Consider the following 20,889-nt stretch of genomic DNA (forward strand, 5'->3'; position numbering starts at 1 on the left):
GGTAAATTCTGTTACGGTAAATTGGTCAATGACCGCTTACCTTGTCCCTCAGAGCCAACGGACGGGATCCGGGAGTCAGATAGCTGGCAGAGGAGTTCCTCAGACAGTCCAGATCAGGGCAGGCAGCAGACAACAGATCCAGTGAGACAGTCCAGGTCAGGGCAGGCAGCAGACAACAAATCCAATGAGACAGTCCAGGTCAGGGCAGGCAGCAGACAACAAATCCAATGAGACAGTCCTGGTCGGGGCAGGAGGCAGACGACGAATCCAATGAAGTAATCCAGGTCAGGGCAGGCAGCAGACAACAAATCCAATGAAGCAATCCGGGTCAGGCAAACAGCAGGAAACCAAAAGCACAGCAAGCAGCAATCCAAACACTACTTCTGGCCGAAGCAAAGAGGAAGAGAAAAAACCCTCTTTAAATCCCACAAGTTTCCCGCACAGACCGACGCTCCTGTCGGCGTCTGACGTCATGCAGGGGCGTGGCCACAACCCGACTCGCTCGGAGCCGCGGCAAGCCGGAAGTCAACCCCGGGACGGAACGCCAGCGCCCGGGGGCTCCCTTGCGGGTAACACCTTCCTAATAATTCCTAACATTCTGTTTCCTTTTTTGACTGCTGCAGCACACTGAGCAGACGATTTTAAAGTATTATCCACTATGATGCCTAGATCTTTTTCCTGGGTGGTAGCTCCTAATATGGAACCTAACATCGTGTAACTACAGCAAGGGTTATTTTTCCCTATATACAACACCTTGCACTTGTCCACATTAAATTTCATTTGCCATTGAATGCCCAATCTTCCAGTCTTGCAAGGTCCTCCTGTAATGTATAACAATCCGCTTGTGATTTAACTACTCTGAATAATTTTGTATCATCCGCATATTTGATAACCTCACTCATCGTATTCCTTTCCAGATCATTTATATATATATATATATATATATATTGACAAGCACCGGTCCAAGTACAGATCCCTGAAGCCCTCCACTGTTTACCCTTTTCCACTGAGAAAATTGACCATTTAATCCTACTCTCTGTTTCCTGTCTTTTAACCAGTTTGTAATCCACGAAAGAACATCGCCTCCTATCCCATGACTTTTCAGTTTTCTTAGAAGTCTCTCATGATGGACTTTGTCAAATGCCTTCTGAAAATCCAAATACCGATTCACCTTTATCCACATGCTATTAACCTCTTCAAAAAAATGAAGCAGATTTGTTAGGCAAAACTTCCCTTGGGTAAATCCATGTTGACTGTGTTCCATTAAACCATGTCTTTCTATGTGCTCTACGATTTTAATCTTGAGAATAGTTTACACTATTTTTCCTGGCACTGAAGTCAAGCTCACTGGTCTATAGTTAACTGGATCACCCCTGGAGCCCTTTTTAAATATTGGGGTTACATTGGTCACCCTCCAGTCTTCAGGTACAATGGATGATTTTAATGATAGGTTACAAATTTTAACTAATAGATCAGAAATTTCATTTTTTAGTTCCTTCAGTACCCTAGGATGCATACCATCCGGTCCAGGCGATTTGCTACTCTTTAGTTTGTCAATCTGGCCTACTACATGTTCCAGGTTCACAGTGATTTGGTTCAGTTCGTCTGACTCATCACCCCTGAAAATGATCTCTGGAACTGGTATCTCCCAACATCCTCATTAGTAAACATGGAAGCAAAGAATTCATTTAGTCTTTCTGCAATGGCCTTATCTCCCTAAGAGCCCTTTAACCCCTCTGTCATCTAATGGTCCAACCGACTCCCTCATATGTTTCTTGCTTCGGATATATTTTAAAAAGTTTTTATTATGAGTTTTTGCCTCTATGGCCAACTTCATTTCAAATTCTCTCTTCTCCTGTCTTATCAATGTTTTACATTTAACATGACAATGCTTATGTTTTATCCTATTTTCTTCAGATGGATCCTTCTTCCAAGTTTTGAAGGATGTTTCTCTGGCTAAAATAGCCTCTTTTACCTCACCTTTTAGCTATGGCGGTAATCGTTTTGCCTTCCTTCCACCTTTCTTAATGCGTGGAATACATATGGACTGCGCCTCTAGGATTGTATTTTTAAACTATGTCCATGCCTGTTGAACACTTTTAACCTTTGCGGCTGCACCTTTCAGTTTTTTTCTAATTATTTTCCTCATTTTATCAAAGTTTCCCTTTTGAAAGTTTAGTGTTAGAGCTGTAGATTTACTTATTGTCCCCCTTCCAGTTATTAGTTTAAATTTTATTTATTTATTTATTTAACAGTTTTTTTTATACCGACCTTCATAGTAGATAACCATATCGGATCGGTTTACATTTTAACAAGGGTAAACTAAGATAACAATTCTGGTTAATAATAGATAACAAAGGAAAAAGGAATAAGTCAAAGTTACAATCAACAAATGTTGATTGTAACTTTGATCACTGTTTGATCACTGTTTGATCACTGTTGCCAAGTGGCCCCACCACCATTACCTCTCACCAAATCCTGTGTTCCACTAAGAATTAAATCTAAAATAGCTCCCTCTCTTGTTGGTTCCTGAACCAATTGCTCCATGAAGCAGTCATTTATTACATCCAGGAACTTTTATGTCTCTAGCAAGTCCTGATGTTACATTTACCCAGTCAATATTGGGGTAATTGAAATCTATCAAATATCAAGGTGGAAACAAATTAAATTTAATAATAATAGCTTAAGAAGGTGTCAGCAAGCCTGACACTGTGTGACTTTATCCAAGACACCAACCGGTCTTCTCAATCATTCACCTTCTTTATATTTTAATTAATTAAAAAATATTTTTTGTTAAAGTTTTTTCTTTTTTCTTAAAAATAGTCCTCCATCGGTGAAAAATAGACTCTTAACAGATTTTACTTTAGCATATGATAGCCCAACACGGCCAGTGTTTCACTGTTAAGCTTCTTCAGGGGCATATGAAGAACATACAGATAAGAGTCTTTATCCTACAAACACGATAAATAAAACACCTTTAAGATATTATCACATAAAAGATGAAAAAGCGTATACTTATCTTTAGATTAATCAAGCTACCCGTTCATCAGGACATAGCGTCTCAACATTTGTAACCGGAACAGAGAGGAGGGATTGAAGCCGAGGCTCGCGTCTCTTTAAATGTTCAACAACGTGGAAGCGATACATCGATGACGTCTTCATTTTATGGAGAGGAGATGAAGATACGTTTAAAGCCTTTGTGCTATGGTTAAATTCCTGCAACACACATTTGAAGTTCACTGCCAACATTGAATCGATTTCCATTACTTTTTTGGATATACAGATTACTTTGGTTGAAGGAAATTTTGTGACGTCACTTTTTCGCAAAACTGTTAGTTCAAATACATATTTGCATTACACCAGTGCCCATCCTAAGAATTTGAAGACAAATTTGCCAGTAAGTCAATTCATTAGAGCGAGACGTCTGTGTACAACCACAGCAGATTTTGAGAATCAGTCCAAAATTTTACAAGAACGTTTTTTGGCACGTGGATACCCTCGTAAATGTATTCGTAAAGCTTATCATCGAGCCAAATACTGTCAACGAGAATGGCTTTTTCTTCCTCATTCCACAGATGTGGATTCACGTCATACCTGTGTTCTTCCATTTTCTTCATTTGCTTTAGAAATTCGTCGTTCTATTTTGAAAAATTGGCATGTTCTACAGCTACATGATGTCTTCAAAATACCACCTCACATTACTTTCTCTCGGGCCACCAATTTAAGAAATGTCTTGGTGAGGTCTGATAGTTCTATTGACCCCGCACAGTCTGAAAACCGTATTGGCTCACATCAACCGTGTCATAATTGTTCAGTTTGTGGGTCATCAATGACCATTCAATATTGTCTTACAGTAAATTCTGGATATAAGATTTTTTTAAGACACAATACCACCTGCAATTCCTCCGTGGTGGTCTATTTAATACAATGTCCTTGTTTGCTCCTTTATATTGGAAAGACCAAACGGATGCTCAAAACACGAATGATCGAACATCGATCTAACATCAATAATATAAGAGAAGATGAATCCCTAGTGACACACCGCACAGAATTTGGACATTCCTTTTCCAATTTACTTTTTTGTGCAACTGATCATGTTCCCTTGCATTGGTGAGGTGGAGATCGAGAACGCCTTTTGCTACAGTCAGAACAGTGTTGGATCTTTCGCTTACATACAGTTGCACCTACGGGACTTAATGCTGAATTAGATCTACATTCATTTCTAGGATAATTTAAATTCCTATTCACTACTGTCTATTACCACTGTTTATCCTGATAGATAGTACTTCGTAAGAGGACACGTCATGAATATTTTACGTAATTAATGACGTCACAAAACTGTTGAACATCTAAAGAGACGTGAGCCTCGGCTTCAATCCCTCCTCTCTGTTCCGGTTACAAATGTTGAGACGCTATGTCCTGATGAACGGGTAGCTTGATTAATCTACTGCAAAGGGTGTGAGGCCTCTGGAAGCTGGGGCTGAGGAAGTCAATCCCTGGATCGCTTGCGGTGACCTCTGGACGCTTCTCCCGGGGGATGCTGGGAGCAGACAGCTGCAACCACGTGTACTCTTCTGCAGGAACTTTGGGGGTGTCCCTGTTTGATGATGTCATTGGACCTGTGTATTTAAGCTCTACCTTCGCCCTTAGCTAGCCGACTTGGCAACTAGTTCCGTACGTCTCTTCGACTACTGCTTCGTGTTCTGGTGACTTCGCTATCAGGCTCTTGGATTGGAACTCTGTCTGGTACCCGCTCCTCGGGGGACAGTGTGCGCATCAGGGACTTGCTCTCCTTGCCTACCCCGCTCCTCAGGCTGGCACCACGCCTCCTGGGTCCTACCCTGCAAGGCCTCCCGCTCCTGGAACACCTCTACAATCAGTGAGTTCTACAACAGGGCTTCCCCGCTCTTTGAGATAATGCCTGCGTCCTATACAGAGTGTCTGCGCCTCCCCGCTCCTCAGGGACACACCCACATGTTATTAAAGTGACTGCCAGAGTCTCCCTGCTCCTCAGGGTAGTGTGTTCCTACTTCTCTGTGACTGCCAACGCCTCCCCGCTCCTCGGGGTCGCGTCTACATTCTATTCTCTGCCTGCACTCCTCCGCTCATCGGGGCTGCATACATTACCAGTAGAGGCTTGGCTGGGGCTTCCCTGTCGAGCGGGTTGGCCTACAACATTACATCACCATCCTCTATGCTGCGCAGCTTCTCCCCTCAGGGTTGCTACTCCGGAGTACCTCCTGTATGGCCAGTCTCACGCCTCCCACTCTGCAGCCTGTCTGGTGTCTTCCCCTTCGGAGTCCCTGCCCAGGTACTACCTACCTCTAACCTGCCTCTCTACTGGGTTACCCTCCTGGCTCCGCGGGACCTCTCCATACTTCTCCCAGAGCTCCCTGTTGTCTATGACAAGTGTCTGCCAATGGGGTGCTCAGTCTCCTGCGCTTCTTTTGAGATCTTCTGTACATTCCTTCACTGGGCAACTGAGGAGGCTTCCAGGCTAACATCGCTAGTTCACTATCTAGATGATTTCCTATTCATAGGAAAAAAGGATTCACTGGAATGCTCTAAACTGTACCACACATTTCGCGATTTGGCGAGTAGATTTGACGTCCTTTTGGCACAAGACAAGATCCTTGGCCTGGTAACTGCCCTCACTTTCCTGGGGATTGAGCTTGATTCCACGTGTATGAAATACAGTCTGCCACACAACAAAGTAGCAAAACTGTCAGAGTTGGTAGCTGCCACCTTGCGCAGCGAGAAAGTCATGTTGAGACTAATAGGCAGCCTCGCCTTCGCCGGGCAGGTTATTTCCATGGGAAGGATTTTCCTACATCGTTTGATTCAGTCCACGGTAGGACTGATTCATGGCCATCATCACTTGCGGGTTAGCAAACCTATCAAGGAGAACCTGAAGCTTTGATCCAAGTTCCTCAAGGACTTCAGTGGTGTCTCAGCCTGGCTTCCAAGCCCAGTCAGCAGCAACAACCTTCAGTTATACTCTGATGCATCAGGAGGCATCAGTTTTGATGTCTATTTTAGGGGCAATTGGTGTGCAGAGCTCTGGCCAGATAGCTGGACCGAGTGCGGTCTAACCAAGAATATCACATTTCTGGAGCTCTTTCCCATCGTTGTCACCGTGCATATCTGGGCGGTGCTCTTAGCAGCCAACAAGAGGTGCTATGGTATGACAACAAGGCAGTAGTTCAATCAATTAACAAACAGACTTCTAAGTGCCTCCTGGTGGCAGAGCTGCTGAGGGAATTTATTTTATGCTGCCTACTCGCAAACATTGTTGCATGAGTGAAGCATGTTCCTGGAATGCGCAATGAGATAGCTGACTCTCTTTCTCGTTGCAAGTGGTCCCTGTTCAGGAAGCTGGCGCCACAAACCAAACCAAATGGCAGAGATGTCCCGGAACAGTTTTGGTCTTTTGGAACTGGACAGGGTGCAAGATGCTGCGAAGATCACTTGCCCCAGCTACATGGAATTCATACGTCCGCAACTACAGCAAAGTAAAAGCATGTCTCATTGCAAACCCTGGCCCAGCCACCGGGTTCCAGAGGACCTCTTGATTAGATACACTGTTCACACCAAGCGGCAGGGACTGTCCAGGAATATGTTTCGTTGCATGGCCCTAGCGTTTTTCTCAAAGCTTGAAACGGGTCGTGCTTAGCACCATTTCACGATGAAAAGAGTTATGCTAAGCTGGGCATCAGCACGATGCTTGGAGACCACTAACCCATGATCTGCTGCTACAACTGTGGCACGTCTTGCCCACAGTAGCTACTGATGAGTTTGAGACTGCGTTTTTCTGAGTCACCATAGTGCTGGCATTTTTCGGTGCCCTGAGCATCAGCGAGTTTACGGCACCGTCGCATAAGGCATCTCAGCTGCGGGGCTTGCTAGGGGAGGACGTCAGCATCACAGATGGCACCCTATGCCTAAAGTTGAGGCAGTCTAAGTCTGATCAGCGTGCCCGTGGCCAAGTCATCACACTGACAGCGGTCAGGGATCTGGAGACATGTCCAGTAGCAGCCGTAACCCGATACCTAGCCATATGCCCAAAAGGGAATGGTTTATTTTTGCTACACTGCGATTAATCCCCTTTAACACGCTATCAATTTTCGGCAGTGCTCAAGAAAGCCATAGCAGAGGTGGGACTCCAGAGCAAATGTTTTAGTACTCACTCATTCCACATAGGAGCTGCTTCCAATGCTTCCACCGCTGGGTGGAAGCATTGGAAGCAGCAATTCAGCGGTTGGGTCAATAGAGGTCAGGAGCTTATGCGTCATACATTAGGCACAAGGACGGTTCCCCTGCACTTGCACCTGGCTGGGCACGCGCCATGACCTAGTTTTCTATTTCACTTGCAGCTGTCGTCCAGTGGATCGTCAGCCACTCATTCATCACATATGTACACAGAAGAGCCATTGAAGGGAAGTTTGGTCATGAACTTGGGCTCTTGCAGAAAGGTGGGACAATCGATTGGCTGGGTCAAGGAGGCATGCGATGCCATCAGCTATGGCCCACGTTGCAGTTGAGAAGAGTGAGCTTAGCACCGCCTGACCTAATCATCATTCACCTTGGTGGCAATGACAGGCAAAGGTGTTGGCATCGCTCTAATGAATGCAATCAGGAAAGACTTTAGCTGCCTGACGTTCTCGTGGTCATCCATAAAAATCTGCTGGTCTGAGATCATACCCTATCATAGCTTGATATGCATTGGGTGGTGGGGTAGTTACTGTGCCAAGTTCAACCGGAAGGTAGCCAAAGCCATACAACTCCAAGGTGGTTATCATTTGCGACATTAATGGGTGAACAGGCACTGCGCAGAGCTTTATGCCCTGGACGGGGTACACTTGTCAGACTTGGGAAATAATCTGTCCTTGCATGCGATGCAGAGGTTTTTCACCTAGATGCAGTGGCCATAGCCATTGTTTAGGGGGTGCTCATCATGAGCGGGTGGGAAGATGCTTCCGCACACTTGCGTGCCGAGCCCCTGTGGCGGCAGCGACCGAGTCCAGGAGTGACTTTGTAAATGCAGAAGCATTAGAAGAAAGCTGGGAGTGCCGATATGTATGAGAGAAGCCTAAGGGCCCTCACCCATTTGCCACAGATGATCGATGTTGGGCCCGTGCTCGGGGCCTCAATGGATCAAGGCTGTTATGTGGTGAGGGGCTCTGGCAAGGCTTGCTTTGTGGCAGCCAGGCTGGGATCCCCTCCGGTGGATGGGATAAGGCAGCGGGCTTGCTTTGTGGTGGTCCAAGCTGTGATCCCATCCAGTTTGTGGCGGTCACAATGCCTGTCCAGGGCTCGCTTGGCGCGAGACTCCGTGGTTCCGCTTGGGCAGATATTAGAGTTCTGGCACCTGTCCAGCTGTGATTTTGTAAACATTTATTGAACAGACTTGGTGCTTAATTAGACTCCCTGTTACGCCCAGTTGCAGACGGCTGCGACCACTGTTGCACACCTCCTTCTTTGCAGCTTTGACTCCGTTGGGAAGACTTGCAGCCTCTGCCAGCTGCCGCTGACCTGCCTTCCATTCCCAGACCTCCCTGGATGCCACGGATGCTGCCAACCGCCATCTTACCCTCGGAATCCCTTAGGTGCGCGCACATGGGCCAGTCTTAAGCACATCATGGCGGGAACCTTGGGAGCGTCCTCTCCGGATGACGTTATCCTTCCAGGACATTTAAGCCGGCTGGCCCTGCCTACCTATGACTTGGCAATGAGTTCCCTCATTGCTGAATCCGCTTCGCTTACTATGGACTTCCCGTCCAATTCCTGCTCCTTTGGCGAGAGACGCTCTGGCACCCGCTCCTCGGGGGCCCTTCCTCATCTCTGGCTATCCGCTCTTCGGAGGGCCAATTGCCTTGTACTACTACTTGCCCTGTTTCCCGGGACTTCCCCTGCAACCTTCGCTACTGTGAGTACCTCCGCTCTACGGACCACTACCGTGACATCTCTAGTGAGAAACCCTCATCAGTGTACCCCGCGCTGCGGACAACTACCATGACATCTCTACTGAGGAGCTTCATCGGTGTACCCTGCTCTGCAGACCATTGCTGTGTCTTCACTACAGAGGTATTCTCCTTGGGTATACCCCACCACACAGACTCTGTGACTTTCTCCTGCACTCTCTGCTTCATGGGCAGTGCCTTTCTATTTCACTAATAAAGACACTATTCCACAGCTGTGTCTGACGTCCGCTGAGACCTCGCCTCCCAACGGTGAGGCTCACAGGGCTCCTCCCTGTGGGTGGTATCATCTTTCACCTTGGCCCAGGGCCCACATACCTATTAATCCTAACACTCCCTTGTTAGGGATTCTAATAAACGGTTGTGGCCTTTGCATCCAAATTGCGTGTCGCATTTTCCTTGTGTGAAAGTGAGGGAGCCCGGCAAGACTGGGGTGGGGGCGGATAAGAGCCTACAGGTGTCCGGGTTGCCCAGTTATTTCCCAGTCAAACCCTGGAAACATTTGCCACAAGCAAAACATATGGGGATTGAACTGGCATTAACTAGATGATTTTGATTATGGAGAATAAAAATTGCTATGGATTGCATTTGAGCTGCACTAGTGATTACAAATAAAGTTAAGAGAAACATAAGGAGAGTTGGTTTTTTTTTTGTTGGGTGTTGGTTTGGAACTAGAACAAACACAAAGTGAATTATGATTACAAAATCCACGGCAGCTCCCCCTCATTGGAATTCACTTCCTCCAGACCTTAGACAGGATCCCTGCCATCAATCCTTCAAGAAAAATCTGAAAACTTAACTATTTAATCTAGCATTTCCCTGATTTCTTACTGTAGATTTACCATGGCAAATTCAATTTGTTTGTTTCTTTTTATAATTTCCTCCCTCTAATCCTTCCTTTTTTAACCACCTTTCTGGTCCCTCTGTTCTTTTTTTCCCCTTCCCTCTCCTCTCCTCTTCCTCTCTCATAATTTTCACTCAGTGCTCCCTCTCCTCTTCCTCTCTCATAATTTTCACTCAGTGCTCCCATGCTCTATTTTCTCTCGTTACTTCCATATGTTATTTAATTTTAATTTTTAATCCATTTTTTGTTTTCCTGTAAGGCATCTGGTAAAGATGAACAATTCAAACTCTGTGTTTTATTATTGCTCCAACAGGTTTTCATGTTTTTGATGTTCTTTGTTACATGTAATGCTTTTTCAAGCAAGTTTTATTGTTCAATGTAAACCGATTTGATTTGCATCTAATGCAAGAAGACCGGTATATAAAAACCAAAAATAAATAAATAAATAGAAGGTACAAAACTAGCTTATAAGTCAGTCCTAGACCAGTCCTAGACCAGGTCCACCTGACCTGCTGAATAGATAGAAGGAAACTAAGGGCCTAAATCATGGGGTATTAAATAAGAGTGGCTAGAGAACTGTTAGTACTAGGGGAGCTATATATGACATACTGTCTTAGGCTCAGAATTATGGAGAGAAGAGCTAAGGTAGAAGCCTGAGCACAAAGAGTTAATCAATCCCAGCAGCACATCCTCAGTACTGTACCGTGGTTGAAATCCTTATTGGCAACAAAGAAATACATCATCCAATAAATCTGTAAGTTGCAAATAGATACGTTTTTTGATTAGCTTCCTAAAAAGGGAAGATTGGCAATAGAACTATAGTGATCCAATAGTTTAGGATCAAGGCCCTGTTTTTAAGGATTGGTCTGATGATAATTCAGTTACCGTGGACCTAATCAATCCAGAAGGGATAGGATTCTGAAAAGAGGTAGTACAATTTAACAATGTAAGTACTAATACCATTCAAATTATACAATTGATTCCTTATTCTCCTAGTCACACTTTATGTTCCTTTCAACAAGGCTACTTACACCTCTCATTGCCTTCAGTTATTCGTCTTGAGTCTATCAGAGATTCTTCCTTTAGCTACCAAGCTCCAACTCTCTGGAATTCTCTTCCTCAGACATCTACATAGAGCCCAAGTACCTGAAGTTCAGGAAAGCAGTAAAGACATGATTTTTTAACAAGCTTACAACTGTTAACATTCTCAATATGCAATACAGTGTTATAAGCCAGTTTGTGATATTTAGATATGTCTTTTGTCTTGGTCTGTATTTTCAAGTCTAATTTACATGTTCACATATGTAATATTATTATATATGTGATTTTATTGTAAGTAGCCTGGCTAACATGTTTCAACAGGCAGGATATTAAGTTTTAATAAATGAAATGAAACTAGGTCACTGACTGACACAATGTAAAACACCAAAATACTGTGAGAAATCTAAAACAGAAGCATCAGGTGTTGGTTGAATTAGACCTTCTGCCAGTGGAAGTACCTTTCCTAAAGTTAAATCATCCATTGGATGATTAGGTACATCAGGTGAGATGACAACTGTCTGAGTAACAACAGAAACATCAGACACAACTACTCTCTGGCTGGCTATTTCAGAACAAATTAAAATAATCTTGTCCTCAAAGTACTTGGAAAACATATTTGGGGTTAGCATTGAATAAGTGCTCCTGGTACCCCTATGACAATCAGATAAGATCTTTGCAATTCCAAAGAACTCCCATGAACGATTTAGAGAAGAGACAGGCTCGTCAGTGAATAAACTTTTCTTAAACTTTAGTGCCTCACGATACTTGGTGGCAAATTCTTTTGTACTGTAATGTAAATGCTAGGAGGTGTTCCACTAACTAAAATAACAACTATCCACCAGGATCTAGAATTAGGTATTCTTTTATGTTATAAAATAATAATAATGCAGCAGCTCACGTGAACCCCTTATGAGATAAGTTTTCCGTCCATAAACTGAACACTTAGTAAAGCCTGACTTTTTACTTGCAATTTAAAAAATTTGAATGAGACAGATGATTCAAAAATAGTAGCTCAGGACAAAAGCGATGACAGTGACTTTTTGAACAAAGTGACAATGCATTAACACCTCAGTTTGCTGTGCATATGTGAAGGTCTCTAAGGTCTCTACCTCATTCTCGTTCCTGGTGGTTAGTTGTTATTTTACATTTTATTATATATCATACGGTCAACGGAGGACCTAGATTTCAACCACTTACTGTACATTCTTTGTGATGTGCCTGGCACTTGAGGATACAAGGCCCTTCATGAAAGCACGGTGACTTCTGACACCTGCAGCCGCTTTTAGGAATTAAGTGGCAAAACTGAGCCCAAAACTCTGAGATATTGAGAAGAGCTGCTTCTTTTTTATATTCTCTAATAACATTTTCCTGCAGGAAACCACCCTGATGGATCTAACATATACATGTGCAAAAACTTCCAACAAAGCTATGACATCACTTGCAACAGGAAATATAAAGAAACTTAATATGGTGCCTCACAAGGAAAAAACAACTCCAAAAGCACTTTTGTTGACAAGAAATTAGTAAATTGAAAATACAAAAAAGGGTAGGTTCCAGAAAAGCAAGTAACAAGGCAATTCAATCTTGAAATATAAATAGTGACAATACTTCTTTAAATTGCAACCAATGGCTTTTCTTAAAACACCCAACATTAGTGTAATAGCTGCAGTTCTTCAAAATGATTCTTCTGAGGTTAGCTTAAGAACTGTAACTCCAACTACAAGTTATTGTCTTTAATTTTTTTGTCATGTGTTGTGATCCCCCCTGCTGCTGCGCTACAGGAGGTCTCTTACCTTCCTCCAGAGGCCGCTTTGAAGCCAGGGCCTCGCCTGTGTTCCATCCGGGACTTGCTCCAGGGCCTGAGAGGCCTAGCTATGCCTGTGGCTTGCATGCCTCAGCGTTTGGACTTCCTGTTGGGCGACGCCCTTCCCTAGGGGCTGGCCCGCAGCTCTCTACCCTAGTTATAGGACCAGCGGTGGGCGGTCCTGGCAAGCTCCTCCCAGGGAGTTGCCTTCTACCTCCAGTACTTAAGGACCTTCTGTTCTCTTGCAAAGGGCCTTCGGATCAGGTCCTACAGTCGTCTGTATCCTTGCTGATCCAGGTCTTCCGTGATCACATATGCTTTGATGGATCCCTGTCCAGTGTCTCTGTCTTGATGTCTGGCCTTCGGATCAGGTCCTACAGTTGGCTGTAACCGTGCTGATCCAGGTCTTCCATGGTTCCTAGTCCAGTGTCTTTGCCTGATGTCTGCTCCTGTGCCTGCCAGCCGTAAGGACTTCGGATGTGAGTATCCCAGCATCGGAGTTCCTGTTCGCCTGGAGTTTCCCTGCACCCTCCTTCTCAGCGTGGTCCACGACCAGCCTTCCTGGGCTGTGTAGGGTGTGTCTGGGACAGGGTGGTCCGTGACTCAGTCCCACGGGTGGGCTGAGTAGGGCGCCCTGATGGACAGTGCCATGTTTCCGTCCAGCCTTGTCTACAGTGTCTGCTTCAGCCCTTGCCCGGATGTCTTCCTGTCTCTGCCTTGACCTACGTCCTCGTCTGGTTCCTGAGCCTTCTGTCCTGTTGGGCCCTGGAGTGGCCAACAGGAGGGATTCGTCCCACGGGCTCTTGAGCTTCTGCCAGCCGAGGGGGCTTCGGATGTGAGTATCCCAGCATCGGAGTTCCTGCTCGCCTGGACCTTTCCTGTGTCTCGCTTCAGCCCTTGTCCTGATGTCTCCGTCTTGCTTCAGCCTGCTTCTGCCCCGTCTGATGTCTTCTGTTTACGGACTCTGTCTGCCCTCGCCTCTGTCCGGCCTGCTGCCCATTGCCGTTCCCTGCGGCAGGTCCGAAAGGGCCGGGAACAGTCGGAGGACCGTTCATTAGTCAACTTCCCCGTGTTGGCTACCATGGGCATGCAGGTCCGGCTGAGGGTCGGACTCCCTGCTTCTGTTCCTGCCTGCCTGGCTCACCATGCCTGCTCAGCTCACCTCCCACGGTGTGGCTTGGGGCTCCTCCTTGAGTCCTGCCGTGGCCCAAGGGCTCACCACCACCCGCTTACGACGACCGTACCCGCGCGCGCTCGTAACATCATGAATATATTATTTCTGAGTATGCAATGCCAGCTTTTAAGCTTCTTTCACACAAGAATGCAACCCCCTTTTTAATGGATGTGCTATATCCATTATGGATTTCTAGGAAACCTAAGTTGCTCATCTTGCTTCTTTGTCAGTGGATGGGGCTGATACTGTTTTTGTGGATAACGCTCGTAACCTTAAGTTTTCAATTTGATTGCAACTTGAGCTATATTCCACAATTAAGTTCTGTTATGTCTGCAGGTAACTTTAAGCTCAAGTTGCCAATTTTAGATCAAACTTATTTTAGGACTATCGTACAAGTTTTCATTATTGCAAAGGCTTCCAAAATATCAACTGCGGTCTTTACAAATGTTACAAAACTCTGTAGCTCATCTTGTAGCTCATTTTGTTACAAACCTCTGTAGCTCATCATATCACCCCGATCCTATGCAACTGCATTGGCTTTCTGTCTTACAGCGTACAAAATTTAAAGTCTTAACCATGTTCACAATCGTTACAAGATGATCCTCCATTATATTTGTCTAAATTATTTAAGTATTATTCCTAACCATAATTACACTCTGCTGGTCTCCATCTGCTTGAGATTCCAACAGTAAAGGTAGTCTGATTAGAAGAGACAAGAAACCATGCCCTCTCCAAGACAGATTTAGGATTTTGCCACTTCTAGGCACTTTTGGTGCTTTCGCCCCCTACCTCCACCTCCTGTATGAATCTGTTACAGGATAGCAAAGAGCTATTCTCTGCTGAATGAGATGCAGTAGAGCTGGAAGCAGCAAATCTTAGCTAGTCTGCTGCCCCTAAATGTTTGCCTATTGACAAATCCAGTGCTGTTGCTTCTCCATTATAGGCCCAGTTTTATGGAATGGTCTTTCTGTTGAACTAAGATCTTTAAAGAACCTTAAATTGTTTCGGAAGATGCTAAAGGTTTTTCTTTTTCAAGAAGCCTGTTCTGTTACCTCTAATTGAAATTATTTAGACATCTTGGACCTGATAATGTAATCACATTCAGCACTAGTTAGCTGGATAAGTAGGACCTATCTGGCTATCTCTTAGCCAGCTTGATAGTGGGCGGGCAGTGGCGAATCTGGGCAGTGCCACTCAGCCGGATAACTTATCTTAATTTAGCCTTAGCCAGATAAGTTATGCAGGTAAGTTATACCTCTCAATGAGCAGGTTTAACTTAGCTGGATATAACTTATTCGGCTAAATAGTAGCTTGAATACAGCTATTTAGCGGCACCATGCCATCGAATATCCCTTGTAACTTAACCGGATAAATCAGAGTGACACCAGCTAAGTTACTTGAATGGACAGCTTTCAATTTTATGCCCCTTCTATCTAGTTTATGGGTCTTGTTGCATTTTCACTGTAAGTATTATTTTAATTGCTGTTTTTGTTTGTTTATTGTTTATTTTCTATTATTGTTTTAATGTTTTGGCTTTGTAATCTGCTTAGCATGCATTCGTTATTATAAGTGGACTATAAATATTTTTAAATAAAATAAATAATATCTCAGGGCTAATTACAATTGTCACTTTCCCCAGTATTCTTGCCCCAAGAATATGGTTCATTCTACTCGGGGTAAGGATGACCTTCAAAGCTCAGGCAGTTTGGTGGAATTCCCTCCTTTCTCTGTGTTACTATTCCTTTCTCTCTGATAGTGCTGCATGTGCTAGACAGGATAGTTTAATGTTCAAGTTTACTGTGATTTTCTTCAGAATAAATAAAATCCAGTCAATTAGCAATAACTGGACCAAAGTACACCTGTCAAACTGGTTTCTTTCACTGAACTGCTCTCCAGCAGCAAATCAATCAAGGCAGTCTTTTCCTATCAATTCAGCAATACTTCAAAGAACCTTAAGGGCAATTTTCTCTAAACATCAATAAAACTGTGAGGAAGGTTATACTGTAAATGTTTTATTTCTAATTTGATTTGGTTTTGTTTTTGTATTTTTTTCTGTAATTCAAACATTTTGTATTTTTTTTACCTTGTAAACTGCTGCAATACTAGTGAACTTGCAGTATATAAATAAATGTAAATAAATATCTGTGTATGTGTCCTCAGTTCAGGATCCTGGGCTAGAACATATCCCTCAGGGAGTGAGAGAATAAAATCTCTCAGTTGGGCAGGAAAATCCCTAAGTGTGAGGAGGATCCCCTTAGTTTCAAAATCATACCTGAAGTCCACAAGAGTCCAGTTCTGTCAAACCCCAGTCTGTGTCCCAAAGGGTGGGGAACCCAGGGTTGGGTCTTCAAAGATCTTGTCACTTCTCTCTGCTCCTCCATGCTCCAGACTCCTCCTGATGTGACCTCTCTTGGGAAAGGTCTGTTTCTGAAGGAGACCAGTGTGAAGAGGGGTGGCATTAAACCTCCTCACAAACCAAAAAAGAGGAAAACACTTTCAAAATCCAAATCTTCCTCTGAGGTGATGAGTTACTGCAGCCCCTTCACTTGTAAGGAGGGGCGCACATAGATCTTCTAACCCCTGACTTCTGGATCCGGGGCTTGTCCCTCACCAGACTGGACCAAGGTCTCACCACAGTTAAGGGATTCAATTAGCATAAATTTGAAAGCAGAAGTTCCAGTCATCAAAGCCAGAATTGAAGCCTTGAGGATTGGATTTATTGTTCACAAGTTTCAAACTTGTGCTGATTCAACCCCTTTTTGTATATTCCTTGCTATGCGGTGCCAAAGTGGCTATTCTCTGCTCTGTCTTCTTCAGGCTCCAAAGAACGCCACGGAAAAGATGACTGGTAGCTAAACGGCACTGATGAAAATCGGTGGTATGTGAAGGCAAATTATGGAGACTGCCTTGTTGAAGAACCATTGAAATAGATCTTGGCGATGATTAATATTGATGGTACGAGAGAGATTACTATAAAGGTTGCTGTATTAAAGAAATATTGAAACATCGGCGGGAAATGCTTCGGGATTTTTAGCAACGAGAAGATTTCAAGCATATGGCTCCCTGTTATATTAGTGGTGATCCTGTGTGAAATAGCTGTTACATCCCCTGATGAAACCTTGGGTGAAACAGGAGTCTCTTGTCGGGAAGAGGAAAATGTTGTGAAGAATTTACATTGAAATAGAATAAGAAGAAATGAAAAGAAATTGAAAGGAGGGTACCACTGTGAAAGATACATATATATAAAAACAAAAAATTGAAGGGGGAGTGTTTAATAAATTATTTTGATATCTTTGATGTGTAATTTATATGTGATAAATTTGTATTGGTATGAATGTGGAGAGTGTATGAGTTTATATGAATAATATATACTGTTTTGTATGTATTACATATTTTAAATGAATTTTTTTATATAATTTGTTTAAATAAATCTTTATAGAAAAATACACATACAGGTTGTTGTTATACTGCTCTAAAGTTAGCCAAATAAACATATCTGGCTAACTTTAAGATAGTCAGGTATATTCAGCAGCACAAATCCGCTGCTGAATATACCCTGCTAGTTTGCTGGATACGTTTATCCGGCTAACTAGCCAAAACCGCTCAGCGGCTTAATCTCTTTTGTTCACGCTCTCTGAGGCTGCCTTGATAGAATACTCAGCCCTGGTCAGCCCAAGAAGCAGAAGCTGGACTCAGAAATCAAACCCAAATCTCCCACATCACAATACATGGCACTACAGCTAGATCATTAGGTCAGCCCCTATTCTACACATCCTCTGACAAGCATTTCAATCCAATTGATTTAGAAATACTCCTTTAATCAATTATTCAAAAACAAGATTCTGATTTTTAGACAGTACTTTTATGGGCCCAACATCTTTTAATTATTCTAACACTGATCTAATAAAAAGATATCACAACTTAAAAAGAGACCAGTTTTCACCAGAATCATTATTGCTAGTAGATTTCTATACTTAAAAAAAACAATAAAAAGTTCCATTTGCAAATACTGGAAAAAGTACACACTTGTTCCAAACGAAACTGCATTGTTTGAGGGCTGTAATATCATTTATTGAGCCAAGATAAGAATTGTCCAACAGTGATACTGTACATCAGCCTTTGAGATCATGTAGGTCCCACCTTCCTTTCAATTTCATGGTGTTGAAAACTCATAGGCTTTAGTTTCTTAAAGGGATAAAAAGGATTCATTATTCTCACGGGTGAAAAAAGGCCTCAAACAGCAAACAAAGATAATGACTACAAGCTTAAAGTGCAGTGTTTGCAAATTTTCTGCAATGTTTAATAGTAATCTTGTTACATAACCAGCTTACATTTCTAATCCGATTTAATGGATTCTAAATATATCCATGAAGTCAACTACTTTCCACACTCAAATAATTATTGAAGGCCCAAAAGGTACATATAGAGTGCTTATATAGCTCCCTGTCAAAAAGGAAAAGGCTGATTGACCAGGACTGCATCTAAGCATTGGCTTAGCCAAGAAGAAACTAAATGTTCATGCTACAAATACATTTTAGTTTGGATAAATTGCTGAGCATGTGTCATGCAGCTTAGTTGTGTTTAACTTCCACAACAATGAATATTTATTATAAAGCAGTGTTTCCCAACCCTCTCCTCGAGACACACAGTTGGGTTTTCAGGATTTCCACAATGAATATGCATGAGCTTATGCAAATGTATCTCATGTATATTCATTGTGGGAATCCTGAAAACCCAACTGGTTATGTGTGCCTCCAGGAGAGGGTTGGGAAACACTGCTATAAAGGTAGCAAAGAACATTCAGTTAATGAAACAATGCACCCCTCCTACACCCACCATAATTGAGTGTTCCACAGCAGACATGTCATTTAAATAAATATATATATAATCTTGCAGAAAGTTCTTCTAAGAGTATTATCTCATGTAATATAGACTAACAGAATCACTCACCTTGCTTCAATGAACAATTGGACCCCTCACTCAAACCAGCACTAAAACAAAAGGTACCTTCTATAAAGCATACTAATTTATATATTGATACCCATGCATGTATGCTCAGCACCTATTGTATCAAACCTTTGTGACCAAGAGCCATTCTTTGGTAACCAGTATGCCCAAGGAAGCATTAGCTAGACTAGGTTAGTGGATGGGGGTCAGGAAATGGCCAACCCCCTAGGAAGCTTTACAACAGCTCTCTCCTGAGAGTCTGGAGGCAGTCCATTATAAGTTTTGGAGAGTTAGGAGATAACGAGGAGCTTATCTTTTTTTTGTGCTTTTCAGGTCCAATCAGAGGGAACAGGCTAACCCAGCCTGGGATTCCTGACCAGAGTCAAGAAGGAGGTACTACCAGTCTACTCTACAGCTGATTGGGATACTCCTCTGGGTTGTTTTTGGGATTTTGAGATTTTTCATGATAGGATCCTCACTGGACGCCTGGACCTTTCTTGGACTCAGGGCATGGGGAACCCTGTGTCTGGGATGCCCAGGAATAGGGAAGACCTGCCCCAGGAGTGGTGGTAACTCCAGTGTTATTTTCAGTTAAGGGAAGAGTTATTAAATTAGACATCCAGGAGGAAGATTTTTGGCTGCCCCTTCCTACCTGCAGTGGAGCAGAATAAGAAAAAGCCTCCATCCAGGGATCCCTCCCATAAGGGATTCTGAGGAGAGTCAAAGATTGAGACAAACTAAAGAGTGGAAGAACTGCTAACTGAAACATATAGAAACATAGAAATGACGGCAGAAGAAGACCAAACGGCCCATCCAGTCTGCCCAGCAAGCTTCACACATTTTTTCTCTCATACTTATCTGTTTCTCTTAGCTCTTGGTTCTATTTCCCTTCCACCCCCACCATTAATGTAGAGAGCAGTGATGGAGCTGCATCCAAGTGAAATATCTAGCTTGATTAGTTAGGGGTAGTAGGGGTAGTAACCGCCGCAATAAGCAAGCTACACCCATGCTTATTTGTTTTACCCAGAATATGTTATTCAGCCCTTATTGGTTGTTTTTCTTCTCCCCTGCTGTTGAAGCAGAGAGCTATGCTGGATGTGCATTGAAAGTGAAGTATCAGGCTTATTTGGTTTGGGGTAGTAACCGCCGTAACAAGCAAGGTACTCCCCGCTTTGTGAGTGCGAATCCTTTTTTCCACATTTCCTCTTGCTGTTGTAGCTTAGAGCGATGTTGGAGTCGCAGTAAACGTGTGTATGTTTATTGAATAAGGGTATTATCTCCAGGCAGTAGCCGTCATTCTGGCGAGCCACCCACTCTTTATTGACGGCCTCTTGATTTTATGGATCCAGAGTGTTTATCCCACGCCCCTTTGAAGTCCTTCACAGTTCTGGTCTTCACCACTTCCTCCGGAAGGGCATTCCAGGCATCCACCACCCTCTCCGTGAAGAAATACTTCCTGACATTGGTTCTGAGTACAAGAACTGTAAAGAACTTAGAAGACATCAATCTTTAGCCCCTGGGGAGACCAGAAAGATTACTCTGTGCAAAGATAGGATTTCTGACCATCTGTGGAAAGGGTTTTCCTACACAGCTTAAAGGTTGCCCTGCCCACTACGACTTCCGTCTCACCTAACACAGGAGGGTGGTAGGATCCCTTGCCCTATTAAATATTCCTGCACAGATAGAGGTTAAAACTAATTGAGAAGGGAAAAGACTGTGGTGCTGAAAGCATATCTATTGTGTCAGTTGCAACTATTTTATTCAGTAAATTTAAGTTTGGACACTAACCCAGTGCATCCAGCATCTTTATTTGGGCACACAGCACTTACAAAAAAAGAGAGATTGCCCCTCTCCCAAAAGATTGTTAGCCACCCCTGCAAAGGGATGCAAAAGGAACCCTTCCCCCGCCCAAGCCAAAGGATCTACACCCAGGGGAAGGGGCAACAGAGAAGAGCTAGTCAGGGGTCCTGTCCCAAAGAACTTATACTTTTATGGCCCCACCCATGCAGGACTCGCACACCAGGCTGGGGTTACACCTTTATTTGAGCAATCATTAACCAAACTTCCAGGAAGAATTATATCTACTTGCTGTTCGGTCAAC

The 20,889-nt window shown here is 43.5% G+C and overlaps 1 protein-coding gene across 1 annotated transcript in view; it reads right to left on the reverse strand.

Moving 5' to 3' along the window:
* The window catches only part of SH3BGRL2 (SH3 domain binding glutamate rich protein like 2), a 174,020-nt gene that overhangs the window by 117,524 nt on the left and 35,607 nt on the right, over nucleotides 1–20,889 (reverse strand). Inside the window, exon 2 of the mRNA XM_029595566.1 lies at nucleotides 10,854–10,968. Within this exon, the coding sequence (XP_029451426.1) occupies nucleotides 10,854–10,862 (9 nt within the window). The 5' untranslated portion in view covers nucleotides 10,863–10,968. The remainder of the gene's footprint in view (nucleotides 1–10,853; nucleotides 10,969–20,889) is intronic.

Source organism: Rhinatrema bivittatum, chromosome 3 (assembly GCF_901001135.1).
Source record: "Rhinatrema bivittatum chromosome 3, aRhiBiv1.1, whole genome shotgun sequence".
NCBI lineage: Eukaryota > Metazoa > Chordata > Amphibia > Gymnophiona > Rhinatrematidae > Rhinatrema > Rhinatrema bivittatum.